We start from the raw sequence: 15,886 nt of genomic DNA, 5'->3' as shown, positions 1-15,886 counted from the left end.
ATATATCAAGCAGACTAACCATAGAAGAAGTCTGCTCAGCTGGTTCCCTTAAAATAAGCCAGGGGAGCAACACAGCAATGAGTTTGTTCAGACATAATTTTCAGAAATGTGGCATATGAGTATAGCAATTCATTTTAAAATAGAATAAAAGTGTAGTTGTGATTTATTATGTTTATTTCGTTTGGTATGCTTTTTTTTACAATAAATTATTAACATTTTAAAACAAACAAACAAAACAAAAGCTAGAAAAGCTAAAAGAGGAGAGAAAAAATTACAAAGTGAACAAACCAGTAATGTAAAAGTCATAAGTTCAGGTAAATCAAGCACAAATCCCCAGAATACTATTAGTTTAGTTATATACATCTAAACACCTTATTCTGAAAATACAGATCAGGATTACAATCAAGTTAATTTATAATTATGGTTAATGTATTGAGTAAAATCTCAATATATTAAAAAAAACCAATGTATCATTATCAACAATAGCAATCAACACACCATGAAACAGGACCTATAAAATTATAGTCTTGTTAATAAGAAATCTATCTTTAAAGATTAATTTAAGAGAAAATCAAATTTTAGATTATACCCATACTCTAAGATGTGTTTTTCAATATGAAGTTATTTTAACTATCAAGGTATGCTCCTTCAACTTAATTTACCATTCTTCTACTGAAGCAATTATATGCATTTTCTAATGCAAATTGTAGAGTTTCCTAACAGTTGTTAGGACAAGCAAAGCTACTTCATTATGCTTTGAAAGAAATATAACATTCAATACGCTAATATTTCGTAGAACGATGACATGTTAGAAAGGGAATCAAACTTTTAGAATTTGGTTATAACTCAAATTTTTGGGATTTTTAACATTGCACCAAATAATGATGAATGGTCTTACCTAATTGTCCAGGTTTTTTTTTACAAACAAATTATCAATTTTAGCAATCAATTCTTGAGTAGTAAAATATTTTACAATAATTTTCCCTAAGTTTGTGGCAGTAAATTTAACATTGTTCTTCCCTTGAAATTCTAATTGCTACATATCATTGTTCTGTCTAAAGCCTTTATCCATTTATTTATATAGTATTTAACTTGCTCACTTTCTGAATCATATTTCAAAGTCCAACTTGTAAATAAGGCTACACTAAAAAAAATTCTTGAGGCTATTTTAATTGGGAATTAATCTCAGAAACAAAATTCCATGTGAAGATGAGAGAAGGCTGGTTTCTTTGCTTCTGGAATTTCTAGAACTATTCTAACCAGATCTATCTGCTGCTCTTCTGAGGGATGGGATTTCAGAGGATTTCTTAAGGCCATATCATAAAAAGAAAGATTTGAGTTACAGACTCTTTGGTTCACAGCCCAGACATAGCTTTTATGCCACACCAATATTTTCTTTTATAAATGAGCAGATGCAATATTCCAGAAACTTGCTGGCAACTACAGACATTTAAAATTGATCCTTGCTGAAAGGGATGTACCATCAAAGTAGTGTTTTATTTTATTAAAGGAAGTTATCAGTATTCTTTCTGCCCACACAGTACATTGTATTACCGTAATGGTGAACCTACGGCATAAGTGCCACAGGTGGCACACGGAGCCGTTTGTTAGGGCATGCGAGGCATTGCCCTGTCAGCTGCACGCACTGGCCAGCTGACTTCAGCCTTCATTTTCGGCTCTTTTTCGCCCTCCGGAGGCTTCTCCTCCCTGCGCATGAGGGTGGTGGTGTCACGGGCATAGAATTATACTTTTTCAAATTATACCAATAATTATTACGCCCGCGCACAACGCCCTTGCAATCCCGCCACTTTTGGCACACGATGGCAAAAAGGTTAGCCATCACTGTTTTAGTAAATTATGCTCTAGATCCGAGGTGGCGCAGTGGTTAGAGTGCAATACTGCAGGCCATTTCAGCTGACTGTTATCTGCAGTTCGGCGGTTCAAATCTCACCGGCTCAAGGTTGACTCAGCCTTCCATCCTTCCGAGGTGGATGAAATGAGGACCCAGACTGTGGGGGCAATATGCTGAGTCTGTAAACCGCTTAGAGAGGGCTGAAAGCCCTATGAAGCGGTACATAAGTCTAACTGCTATTGCTATTAAATGCTGCATCTTCTGGGACCAAAGAAATGTCACGGCCCTTGCCCTCTGGAACAGCATTCCCTTAGAGATACAAAAAGCACCCTTTTTACATTGCCTAGGATTCTAAAAAGCACTGAAGATCTGGCCTTGGTCTTAGGCCTGGTTTTGATGTAATTGCGGGACCCCCCTCAATTAGCTTGATTTGTTATGGTTTCATTGTTTTGCTCTCAACTACCTGTGAAATGGAAAGCTTTAAACTTTTTAAAAAAATAAATTTTATTTGTAAACCACTTAGAATCTAAGGGTGAGGGTGGCTATAATAAATTTAAAATAACAACATCACTATAGTGAAGGAAAACAGTGGTTTTTTTAAAGGTTAATCAGGAAATACCAGAGATTGAGTCAAGACATTCTGCCTGCACAACGTGTGCCCCACATCACTCAATGGGAGCCCAAGGACTGCATTCAGGCAACTACCCGGAGGAGGGCCTTCTCTGTGGCTGCTCCGACCCTCTGGAACGAACTCCCCGTGGAGATTCGTACCCTCACCACCCTCCAGGCCTTCCGCATAGCCCTTAAAACCTGGCTGTTCCGACAGGCCTGGGGTTAAAGACTCCCTGCCCCACTTCGAATGGTATGATTGTTGTGTTGTTTTTTTTAACTATGTATGGTTTCTATGTTTTTTTGTAACTTTGTTTGTTTTTTTCCCTCCCTTTGAGTTGTGAGCCGCCCTGAGTCCCTTCAGGGAAAAGGGCGGCATACAAATAAAATGAAAATGAAATGAAATTCAGTTAATGCTGCTAAATATAAACTGATCTGAACATACTGTTAGGCAAGAAATGGGTATTTTAAAAGAAATAGCAATATTAAAGGGGAAGATGAAAAACTTAATTTCCTCCGATAGTCTCCTAAATGTGAATAAATCCCAAGCTCTTCACAGCAATGAGTTATTTGAAGGGCTTCTTCCAAATTAAGAAGAAAAGAAAGCATTCATTTCAGAATATTATGCAACTATAAATCAAAATTCCAAGCACTGGACAAAGGCCCATTAAGTTGTGCACTTGAGTAAATTTTTTTTTCTTTCTGTATGGATGCCACTGTTCAGTGCCTAGAAGAATGGGTGATGAAGTCTCTACTGGAATTGAATGTTCTATTCAGAAGTGGATTTTTAAAATAGCCAGGCTGTGCATATTAACAACTGGAAGAGGAAAAAAGAAGAAGAAGAAATTGAAGAACAAAGACATATCACATGTCCTGCAAGTAATGTGTTTCGAGAGCCTTTTAAGACTGCTAATTTGTTTCTAAAGATAACATCACACTTAACCCGGAAACTGAGGTTAACAATCAATACTTGATTGTTCTCCAACCTATCGTTTTTTTTATTATTATTCTGTTCCTTCAGGGGACTGAGCCACCTGACTTCACAGTTGGTGCCATTTTACTCTTTCAGTGACTGTAAGGAACATTTGTTGGAAAGCAGCTGCATCTGAAGACATCTAGAATTCAGTTTTATTGTCAGGTATTGTCCAATTTACTCCTTCCACTAACCAGAAATCCAAGCAGCAGCAAAGCTTCCTAGAGTGTCTAAACAGAACATCTGATCTGCAGGTTCCCTAAAAAGAATAAGAGTTTGAATGTTGGTTTCCTGAGCCTACAGGAAACCAAGTTGTATAAGAGCTCAAGCTCTCAGTGTGCATAAATAGGAGGTGGCAATGAATTTACCCCTACACGAGAGTGACTTCAAATCTTCCTTTTGTATAATAACATTAACATTGAAAAATTACGTTTGGTACAGAAATAGAGCTGATGTATTCAGAAGTGTGTGTGTTTAAGCAATTTCCGGAATCACCATTTTGTGGGTGGAAGGCAATTGCAAGAAGTTGGAAGTACTGTATATACTCAAGTATAAGCCTAGTTTTTCAGCCCACTTTTTGAGCTGAAAAAAGCCGCCTCGGCTTATACTCGAGTCAGTGAAAAATTTGCCCGAAATGGAGGAGAAAAAGGGGCAGGGCCATGCCGCTGGGTGACGCTCGTGAATGGCCCAGCGCCCCTGAGTTTCCCCTCCCTCTGTGTCAGTTTGCCGCGCAGCGTGCACCGCACCATCCCCCCTCCTCACGTTCTAATGTAATGCAGGGCTATCTTACGATTCCCCTTCCTCCCCCTCCTGCCGCTCTGCAACGATGTCCCACCTCCTCCTTGTTATGGCAAGCAGCCACATAGCGATGTCCCACCTCCTCTGGTACAGTGATCCAATGATAGGAATCACTGTGCCGTGTGTCATAGGAGGCGGGACATCATCATCACAGCGGGACATCAGCATCATGAGGTGAGTGAAGTATTTCATTGAATACACCGGTATTGTGTGATAATAATTTGTTATGCAGAGCAAATTTTTACAATGGCTACTGTATATTTAATGGCCACAGGCAGGCTGTATATGTTATTCAATGGGCAATGGCATTATTGGTATCTATTTTTATTTTTGAAATTTACCGGTAGCTGCTGCATTTCCCACCCTAGGCTTATACTCGAGTCAATAACTTTTCCAGTTTTTTGTGGTAAAATTAGGTGCCTCGGCTTATATTCGGGTCGGCCTATACTCGAGTATATACGGTACTACTGTTTTCAGAGCCTGCTTTATTAACTCAGATTTAAAGTTTAACATATTGTGTGAACCCACTCACAGTCATCTTCTGAATGTGAACTCTCAATAGGTTAAATCAAAGAGTCTATCTGGTCCTTTGTCAACAACGGTAGATAATTCTAAAATGGCATCATCTTCCTTGGCTGCGTCTAGTTTGGCTCTTAACAGTTTGGGGGTTTTGGAGATGAAAATGCCATCCATTTATTCTTTGGGAATTGTGACAAGAAAGCTGAAATCTATTACTAAATTGTTATATGACGATAATTCTATATTGGACTGATGATGTTAAGCAAGAGAGCAAGATCCTTTTGTTACATGATCTGTTAATGCTGAACAAATACTGAAATTCTTATTCAGAATTATCCATGGGAAGAAGAAGCCACGATTTTTAAAAGTATGTAAAGAAACCTGTAATGAAGTGGGAAGGAAAATTGAGAACGTGGGGATATATACATGCTAATTAAACCTGTAATGAAGCAGGAAGGAAAATTTGAGAACGTAGGACAGAGATATATACACGCTAATTAAAACAAGGAAAGACATGAGAACAGTAAAAACAGATAGTTTTTACAGATTCTTAAGTAGAACATAAAATAACATTCCAGAGTATTGTTATTCATTACTGTCATTTAAAAACTTGTTGCAGTTCTGTTGGAAGAGCCATTTAATTTTAATTGGTTTGCATTGTAAATGACTCACCCTCAGCATAATATTAGGGGAAAAAATGCAGTAATTCAAGTACGGGTACTCCCTACTTTGGTCCACCCAAATTTCCAAGGAAATTTGGAGTAAAATTATAAAAAACAAATAATTTACAACTGAATATCTGCCTCACACAAAGAAACTGAAGTATACAGTGATAAATTTCCATCTGTAGAATAGGGGGGGGGGGAAATCTACCAGTATCAGAATTATTATGAAGAATGAATATTTTGGAATACAGAATCACAGACAATCATATGAATTGATATGTTTTTAATCATAATTTAAGAAAATCTGACTAGCCACCCCCTACCCATCCAAACAGAGCTGCAGGGAGCCACCCCCTACCCATCCAAACAGACTAGCCACCCCCTACCCATCCAAACAGAGCTGCAGGGAGAGTAGCTTAAGGTAGCCCATTTGGGCTTCCTTCTTGGAGAGTTGCTTGGAGACTGTTTATCCTACATCAGTGTTTCTCAACCTTGGCCACTTGAAGATGTCTGGACTTCAACTCCTAGAATTCTCCAGCCAGCGAATGCTGGCTGGGGAATTCTGGGAATTGAAGTCCAGACATCTTCAAGTGGCCAAGGTTGAGAAACACTGTCCTACATGCTGTAGGGAAGGAGTGTCAAACTCAATTTCATTGCAGGCTGTATCAGGGTTTTGGTTGACCTTGGGAGGGGGGGGGAAGTGGGCACGGCCAGGTTGGATGTGGCCAGCTCAATGTCACTTGTGTCAGGGGTCCTTGTGGTGGCCTGAGTTCTCGCGGCCCTCCACAGCTCCCTTTTTGCTGGCAGAAGCATTGCGGGGCGGTCCTTCGCTGTTTCCAGGGCAGCCTGGCGGGCCAGATCTTATCACTCTCGGACCAAATCCAGCCCATGAGTCTTGAGTTTGACACCCCTGCTGTAGGGGTCAATGCTATGCCATAGACAGACACTGAGTTTGTCACATAATCCCATTGAAAGGAAATGTCTACTTACTGGTACTCGGAAAGGTGATGTATTTGATGTATCTGTGGGATTGCTTGTTCCAGAGATGCTCCGTCTTCGAGGAGATGTCTCTGGTGGAACCTCTGAGATAGGACGAGGAAAATAAATAATGGAGAAAATAAGTTTTTCTTTAAATAGAAACATCCTTCCCACTCCCTATGCAAATCTTTTAATATAATGATTTTATTATATCAAATAATAAAACTACCCATGTATAATGTAGTTAACAATGTAATATAAAGTTACAAGAAAAGAAATTTGGGGAAATTATACTAGAGCTAAAACAATCCCAAAAATATTAAACAACCTGGTTAGAAGTCTCTTTTATTCTATTCATTTTGCTCCTTTTGTATAATAAAGAATTCAAATTGATCAAGCAATCAAATATAGATTTATTTATCAAGGGTCTCTAATAATTCTGTTGGCTATTCTTCATGCAGAAAATCTATCATTCCTGATGTCAGGATTGATTTCAAATAAAGAGGATAAGATAGCATGCAAAACTCACTTGCCCACCTTTTATTGCACAGTACAATATCACAGTACAAAAACTATCTCAGTTTTTCATTCAGTATTTAAGAATTTAGTAACTCAGCATTACAAAATAATCATTTAGAATGTTATTTAACAATATTACTAAAAATATAGTAAAATATTATTTAATTAGTAGTTCAGTAACTTCACTTTAGTTGTAAGCATGTTATGTATTCCCTTTTTACTCTTTTAAATTGAACTTTTTTCATTTTAACTTATTCTATATAATTTGTTTAGAAATTCATCTTTTATTTTTTCCTGGACTATAGTATATATTCCAAGACGGCCTGGTTTTCTCCCAGAACATGTCTACAATTCTCCCAAACTCCTCCATCTGCCATGGAGTGGGCTAATGCAAACATTTAAGTGTTGGCTCATCATACTGAAATTCCTACAACAGGAAGTGATGGGCAGTTCCCTTGAAAGTTTTGTAGATACTGCTTCAAATTTCACCAAAATATAGCATTTAAAAACATGCTGCCTAGACTTACAACAGTTCATTTCGTGATTGTTTGAAGTTACAGTGAGACTGAAAAAAGTGATGCACAACTGCTTTTCACACTTACAACTGTTGTAGCATCCCCGTGGCCACCTGATCAAAATTCAGATGCTTGGCAACTGACTCATACTTATGGCAGTCGCAATGTCCCAGGGTCACGCGATCAATTTTTGCAATCTTCTGATAAGCAAAATCAATGGGAAAGTCATATTATCTTAACAACCCCATTCCTAACTTCCTAACAGCAGTGATTAACTTAACAATTGTGACAAGAAAGGTTGTAAAATGGGGCAAAACTCATTTTAAAAAATGCTTTATTTAGCAACAAAAATTTTAGGCTCAATTGTGCTCATAAGTCGACGACTACCTGTATTTAGATCAAGGGGCAGGAAATTTTTATCTTAACCAAATTTCAAAAAAGGAAACGTATTTACATCTGGTGCCCTGTAAAACTTTGGTTAAAATTTCAAATCTGGTTTCAGCTATGGACTTTATAAATGTCAGAATTTCTTTTCCAGCTCAAAGATTTTGAAGGTTCCTCTTAGCTATCTAGTTCTGCATTACTTTGAAGGAATTTCTAATTCTTAATGCCTATGTGTTGGATACAGAACGTAAGTTTGGTTTCATTGTTAAAGCCGATGCTCAACATGAATCACAATAACAGCAAGGCTAGACTTCCATAAGGCAATTCCCCTCTTCATGGCAAAAATGGTGACTCCAGGTCAGGGGTGGGTTTCAGGCGGTTCGCGGCAGTCCCCGCAAACCGGTTGGTCGCGAACCCGGAAGTAAGTAACTTCCGGGAACGCCGAAGGATCCACCCGCCCACCCGCGTTTCTTACCCGGTTTTGATGAGTTCTGCGCTTCCACACATGCGCAGAATGCATACAGCGCCTGCGCGATCCTCCAGGAGCAGCTGGAGCATCGCACAGGCGCTAGTACGCATGCGTGCACTGCGCGTGTGCACAAGGACACCGCCGGCCCCGTTCCGAACCGGTTGGAACGGGGCGAGAAACCCATCCCTGCTCCAGGTTCTCACAGTTTTCATCAGAATGATGGAAGCATATCTGTCCTTTTTAGATAACATCTCAATATATGTAAAACAACAACAACGGATCTTGTGTGATAGTCCAATGTTGCTGCACACATACACACCCTTCACATATGTCAATGCATTGATTCCTCTGTTTCCTACAGCCTCATCCGTGACCTTGAGCAAATTTCACAGGTAATCCCATCAGGGACCCATACCTCACACATCAATTCGGTTTTTGACCAGTTAGGAAGCATCATCTTGCAAAAATGCCTGTCTTGATTCTTTCCACTTAGGTATGCCACAATCCTGCTTTAGCTCACCTTCCAGTTTCTGGACTCTGGACTCTTAATTAATGACAAATGCTGTTGCTATGTGCTAAATTTGGATGGTAGCAAAGTGCGTGTCTTTATTCCAATTCAGATGTAATCATATATCAGAGAGAGATTTGTCTTATATTTGCTATTTTGTTTATTCAGGAATTCGTAATTCGTAATTTAATAAGCTTATATGCCGCCCAATCCCGTAGGACTCCGGGCGGCTTACAAATACAAGATAAAACAAAATAAAAAATAGGGGAAAGACAGGAACAATTTAAAAAGAACACACCATACACTCGACTTAGCTGGGGGCTGGACCTCATTCATGGGTCAACAGCCCCAGGCCTGCCGGAACAGCCAGGTTTTGGTGGTTTTTTGGAAGGCCGCGAGAGTGGGAAGGGTCCGGATCTCTGCGGGTAGATCGTTCCACAGGGCCGGAGCAGCTACAGAGAAGGCTCTCCCCCGAGGGGCCGCCACCCGGCATTGTCCGGTCAATGGCACCCGGAGGAGGCCCAGTCTGTGAGTTCTTATCGGCCGTTGGGAGCTATGTAGCAGGAGGTGGGAAAACTTCCTGCCATCAACACAGCATGTCTGTGCGTTCTGCAGTCCGTCCTGAAGAAACCTAAGGAATATACAGTAGCTCCAATTTTACCAGGAGAAAGATAGAGGGAAAAAAGAGCCGAGGTGGCGCAGTGGTTAGGGTGCAGTACTGCAGGCCACTTCAGCTGACTGTTATCTGCAGTTCAGCGGTTCTAATCTCACCGGCTCAAGGTTGACTCAGCCTTCCATCCTTCCAAGGTGGGTGAAATGAGGACCCAGACTGTGGGGGCAACATGCTGACTCTGTAAACAGCTTAGAGAGGGCTGAAAGCCCTATGAAGCGGTATATAAGTCTAACTGCTATTGCTATTGCTAAATAAAGTTATCCATTCCTATCAACCTTCAGATAAGCTCATAGGGCAGTGATGGCTATGGGGGCATGCCCACACCTATAATTCTATGAGCGTGGACCCCCCCCCCACTTTTGGCGTGTGATGGACCCGTTTTTTGCCCTCCCCAGGCCCCAGAGGCTTTCTAGGAGCCTGGGGAGGGCGAAAATGGCCTCTTCCCATACGAGGGCTTGCAGTTGAAAAACAATGGGAATATGGCCTTAGTTGAGAATTTATAGAATTTGTGACTTGCAGTAGTAGTTCTGTTAACAACTTTTGGAAATGGTGCATATTATATGCTCCTTTGCATATAGGGATGGGGGAGAGGCTGAGAGAGCTGAACTTGCATTCAAGTTACTTATGGAGTTTGATCAGAAAGGTTTTAAGAATTGTGGGAAAATATAACAAAAGGCCAGAGGCCATTCTCTTAACTCTTCTCACAGCTATAGTTCAGTAACTCTTCAGTAACAAAACAGAAGAAGGCTACTTCACCTCCAGTCCAATGCTAACAAAAATTGTCTAAGCAGTTATCAGCAAGCTGCTCTGATAGCCATGATTTACTTGGCTGAACCTCTGAGTTTTAACAGAATTGATCCAATATAGCCCATTAATAAGAGAGAGAGAGAGAGAAGATATTAGAGTAACAAAGAAATTAGAAAAGTGCTTTCATGCCTCAGTTCTCATAAGCAAAGTTTGGTTAGAATTTCAGGAATTGAAATCTGCACAAAACATATACAACCACAGTATACAATTGAGCTTACAAAAAGAGATGGGCTAATTATAAGAAAGAGGGAAACAGAGGCCAGTCAATGTTGAGAGAACTACAAAACAGCACTATAAGAAGGATAGGGCGATAAAACAGAAATTTATCAGTATCAAAACAAAAATTAATGCCGCTGTTGAATAAAAGGAACAGAGTTGGAGATACTAACGAAATATTACTTTCTAATAATAGCATCAAGTGGGTCTGTTACAGAAAGAGGGAGGAAAGACTAGAGGTTCCTAGCATAAGGATTGAAGGATGGAATTGCTTAATTTTTCCCAGATACCTTACATTGATAGATATTTTTAGGTATTTAGTTATATCTAAAAATCAGGTCAACTTCCCTTCAGCTGCTAACAACAATAAAGTTACCACAAGCTAATCAAATGTTTATTTCCAGCAAAGATCTGGGCAGCAGAAGAACAGTCCATTCGTTTGTATTTTGGATAAGTGCAAGTATAAAGAGAAAACAAAGGCGTAACTAAGTTTCTGTCCAATGGCGGAAACTTATATGTGGAGAACTGTACCAATATTATCGACACAAAATGTAAGAAATACCCAACGATTGCTATAGAAACGTTGCAATGTATTATAAAGCTTTAAGGATAGTAGAAAGAGGATGGAGCCCTACCTTCAACTGGGACTGTGGTTGGGAAGAAAGCACTCAGTAGGGCTGTTCAAAGCGGTTCACTGACAAATGTGCGCTGGACAAAAGCGCGCCGACAAAACCACGGGAAAAAACCACAAGTTCGAAATCGCACTGACGAATGAGCGCAGAAGCGCGCCGACAACAGCGCGCTGACAGAAGCATGCTTTAAACCTAACCCTAAAGGTAACCCTAAACCTAACCCTAAACTTAACCCTAACCCTAAACCTAAACCTAACCCTGAACCTAACCCTAACCCTTACCCTAACCCTTACCTTAACCGTAATTGCGCTTCTGTCGCCGCTCTTTTGTCAGCACGCCTTTGTGGGCGCGCTGTCAACGTTGCGGTTTTATCGCCACGGTTTTGTCGGCGCGCTATTGTCGGGCGCACATTTGTCGGGTCACGGTTCAAAGCATCCTGCGGAGGTCCTTTGCAAGGGCTGGATGCAGGAACAAAGACCCTCTGCTTACTCCTCAAATTACAAGGGGCGCGGCATGGTTTTCAGTCATCACTTGGGTGTCTTTGAGAGAGACCTTCTGTCTGCATGCACAGGGGGACACTTCTGCTGGGACCACTTGCATGCAGGAATGGACGGTAAAGGCTTTGGAAGTAGCCAATAGAGATGCTCAAAAAAGAGAACAGGTTTTACGGTCCTCTTTCACCTGATCAGTGCAAAGCATCTCTTTTTAATGTTTGGCACAGCCCCGGTTGTTAACCTTTTTCCTTTGATGCCATTTTCTTCCTAAGGAACACTGCTCCTAACCCTGGTGCTTGATGGAGAAGACATAGTGGTGGACTTCTCCTGAATGAATGCCCTTCTGAATGCTTTTAAAATATTTTAAAATGGGGAATGGGATCACAGCTATCCAACGGTTGTAATCAGAATATTGTTTCCCCCCCCCCCAACTGTCATATGTTAAACCTGTTTGATATCTTGCCTGGCCGTGACCCGACAAAAGCGCGCACGACAAAAGCGTGCCGACAAAACCGCATCGCTAAAACCGCGATGTCATCAACGCGCTGACAACAGCGCGTCGACATCAGTGCGTCAACAGAAGGGCGATTTACAACAGCGCGTAGACAGAAGGGCGATTTAAGTTAAGGTAAGGGTTAGGTTTAGGGTTACATTTAGGGTTAGGGTTAGCGTTACGTTTAGGGTTAGCATTAGGGTTAATGTTAGGTTTAGGGTTAGGTTTAGGTTTAGAGCGCCCCTCTGTTGGCGCGCTGTTGTTGGCGCAATTCAGCGTTCATTCGTCGGTGCGGTTCAGAACTCGCGGTTTTGTCACCGCAGTTTAGTCGGGCGCACTTTTGTCAGTCTCCCTTTTGTCGGTGAACCTTGCCTGGCCTGGCCTAAACCTTGAGCCAAGGTGGCGCAGTGGTTAAATGCAGCACTGCAGGCTACTGCTAGATCAGCAGTTCAGCGGTTCAAATCTCACCGGCTCAGGGTTGACTCAGCCTTCCATCCTTCCGAGGTGGGTAAAATGAGGACCCAGATTGTTGGGGGCAATATGCTGACTCTCTGTAAACCGCTTAGAGAGGGCTGAAAGCCCTATGAAGCGGTATATAAGTCTACTGCTATTGCTATTGCTATTTGGTAGCATAATGGCAGCTTTAAATGAAGCAATATGATTTGAATAATGTAGACCTAACACTCACATATGTGACAGTAAAAATAAATAAATTAACTTTTAAATACCTGGGCAAGAATCTATTCTATGACAGATCAGGAAAGAATATACCTGAGGTGTTATTTTAGGATTCCCTTCATTGTTTTCCGCAGAATATTAGTGGGTCTTTTTTTCCAGTGAGATACTGAAAACAATTTTTAAAATTATCCCGAGTATAACAATAGTAAAAGAAATAATAGTTTCAAGCAGTATTTCTGAAACTTTCTGCAACTACAGACTGTAAAATTCAGAAAAAGTGGAAAATATCCAAGTAAACAAACCCCCTCTCTCTTTTTTTACATGGTTTAAAAAGTGGGAGATTTGATATGGAGCATTTTCTCCATCTTAAAAGCCCCCTTTAACTCATTTTTTTAAAATTTATCATAGAATCATAGGGCTGGAAGGGACCTTGGAGGTCTTCTAGTCAAACCAATGCCTAGTCCAATGCCTGAATTCTTACATCAACCTGGACAAATGATTGTCCAATCTGTTATTGAAAACCTCCAGCAATGGAGCACAAACAGCTCCAAAGGCAACCTGTTTCATTGATTAATTGCTCTCATTATCAGGATATTTTTCCTGCGTTCCAGGTTGGATGAGCTTCCACCCATTGCTTCTTGTCCTTCCCTCAGATGCTATGGACCTCCTCTTCTGTGTCAGTCCTTCCATGTATTGGAAGATGTGTATCATGTCAACTTTAAGGCTTCTCTTCATTAGGCTAAACATTCCCAGTTCCCTTAAATTGTTCATCATACGATTTAGCTTATCAGTAGTTGCTCAGTAACATATCATAGCTCTTTTCCTTAGATGTAGTTTTCCAACCTGGCTTAATTATTTTAAACCATATTACTGTAATGCAAACATACCCACAAGCTAGGATAAAAATCTATTCCAGAGGACATCCTACAAATATCTGACTTACTTCTTTTCAACCAGAAATAACTTGATTCATATGTACTGTATATAATTGGCACAGAGAATAAAAAGCTAATCTTTCAAATAAAGTTTACAGTGAAATAATAACCTCAGCATGCAATTGACAAAAGGCAATTTAGACATACAAGCCTTGATTTTTCTGGGGAGCCATACAGTGAACTTTAGATGCAATGAACCAAATTTTAGTTTGGACTTCACTTCCAAACAGTGGTGGGTTGAAGGCAGTACGCCCGGGTACAGGTGTACCGGAGCCAACCCGGAGCACCGGATACTGTTCTGGTATGGTGCTCCAGAGGGCCCACCTGCCTGCGCTCCTTACCTGTGTTTTAAGGCTTCTGCGCTTCCGCGCACGGAGCATACAGCACCTGTGTGACGCTCCGCAGAGCAGCTGGAGCCTCGCGGAACATTGCAGAAGCACTAGGACGCATGCACATGCTGCATGCATATGGGTGCACGCTGCACGTGTCCATGAGGCCCGTTCCAACCGTACCTGTTATAGCCTCGTAAGTCCTTGGACTTACGAATTACAGCTCGGCGGCAGCCAGGCGCGCCTTAGCCAATCAGACGCGCCTGCCGGTTGCCGGGCTGTCATACGCGAGTCCATTGGCTGAACTATCTGACAGCCGAGTATAAAAGGCTGTCAGACGAAGGAGAGGTGTCGGTCTACTCACAGTTGATGTTCGTTACGTTCTTGCTCGAATAAACGGTTCAAGGTTACCTCAGACGCCTCCTCGTTATTTCTACCGCCGATCTAACAGTACCGATTGGAACAGGATTTGAAACCCACCACTGCTTCCAAACAATGGGTAAACAGCTTGGACAAGTAGTTGATGTAATTTGCATCCAAATCAAGTTAATACAATTATGTATTAACTTGATTTGCATAATTACAGCAATCTCATAGACAGACATAAATGTTTGCAAAAAATAAGTTATACCATTGTTAGCATGAAAGTAAATTAACCCAAATGACATGAACTGATGCAAAATGCAGACATTTGGTTTAATGGACTTTCAGATGTAATAAACTTCCTTGCCTCTAAATGGTCATGTACTGTAACATCTGTAACAACCTTTGCAGTGATGTAAACACATCTTCCCAAATCAAATGTCACTCTCCAGCCAATGAAGAGACTGGGAGTTTCTCGGGTCACACACAGATTTAATTCCTGGCATTAAGATCTTTAGGATGAAAAGGATAGCGAGGATTTTTAGGAGAGAAAGAAGAGAAAAGCAGACACTTGCAATCTCATTAGAGTAGATCTCACACGATATGAAGCTTCATATATTGTGAAGCTGTGCGGGAGTTTTCTTGTGAAATCATGACACTCCATCCTCGAGAAAAGGGGGGTAAGACTCTACAATACAAACCCACACGCTGGGGCTACAGTATCTATACTCTTAAACAACATTTGCCTTGGATTGAGTACTGCATCAAGATACATGCTGTTGGACAATCTTATATAATTTGTAGTTCAGATTTTTTAAAACTTTTCTCTTAAACTGGCCTCATATACATATGGAGATATGAAAGAGTCATATTTTGCAATAGACTATTTGAGCCGAGGTGGCGCGGTGGTTAAATGCAGCACTGCAGGCTACTTCAGCTGACTGCTAGATCAGCAGTTCAGCAGTTCAAATCTCACCGGCTCAGGGTTGACTCAGCCTTCCATCCTTCCGAGGTGGGTAAAATGAGGACCCGGATTGTTGTTGGGGGCAATATGCTGACTCTCTGTAAACCGCTTAGAGAGGGCTTAAAGCCCTATGAAGCGGTATATAAGTCTACTGCTATTGCTATTGTTTGTGAAGCTCGATGCTGTCTCCTTGATCAGCAGAAGTTTTATCCATCTCTGCATCGAAATATCCTTTTCATTAATAGTGGTAGGGATTCGATGCCAACCCAGGATAATTTTGCCTCTTGAGCCAATCATTTTTGGCCTCATCTACCTTGTTACATCACTGTAGGAACAAAATATTTCTTTAAAAAAACAGTCTCAGTTGTATTACAAGGGGTAGGGGAGAGAGAGAGAGATACATCCTGTTAAAAAGTGAGTTTCCAGCATGTGGAATTATAGAAATGAATCCTATAAGTACCAAAACTGAATATCTCATATAGTACCTACTCTAGGTTCAAGGTTCAAGGTTCA

The 15,886-nt window shown here is 40.9% G+C and overlaps 1 protein-coding gene and 1 long non-coding RNA gene across 5 annotated transcripts in view; one reads left to right on the top strand and one right to left on the bottom strand.

The window, feature by feature from the left end:
• Positions 1-15,886, top strand: part of LOC148043371 (uncharacterized) — a 481,921-nt gene that overhangs the window by 231,521 nt on the left and 234,514 nt on the right. The window lies entirely within an intron of this gene.
• RASAL2 (RAS protein activator like 2) overlaps positions 1-15,886 on the bottom strand; it is a 269,272-nt gene that overhangs the window by 80,819 nt on the left and 172,567 nt on the right. For all 4 annotated transcript variants that reach the window (XM_087726825.1, XM_087726824.1, XM_087726823.1 and 1 more), the window contains exon 4: positions 6,407-6,498. In XM_087726825.1, the coding sequence (XP_087582951.1) occupies positions 6,407-6,498 (92 nt within the window). The remainder of the gene's footprint in view (positions 1-6,406; positions 6,499-15,886) is intronic.

Source organism: Thamnophis sirtalis, unplaced genomic scaffold (assembly GCF_051295495.1).
Source record: "Thamnophis sirtalis isolate CommonGarterSnake01/CBP01778 unplaced genomic scaffold, rThaSir2_p1.2 scaffold_12, whole genome shotgun sequence".
Lineage (NCBI taxonomy): Eukaryota > Metazoa > Chordata > Lepidosauria > Squamata > Natricidae > Thamnophis > Thamnophis sirtalis.
Note: the sequence above shows the minus strand (reverse complement) of the source record. Positions and strands in the feature narration are given on the sequence as shown.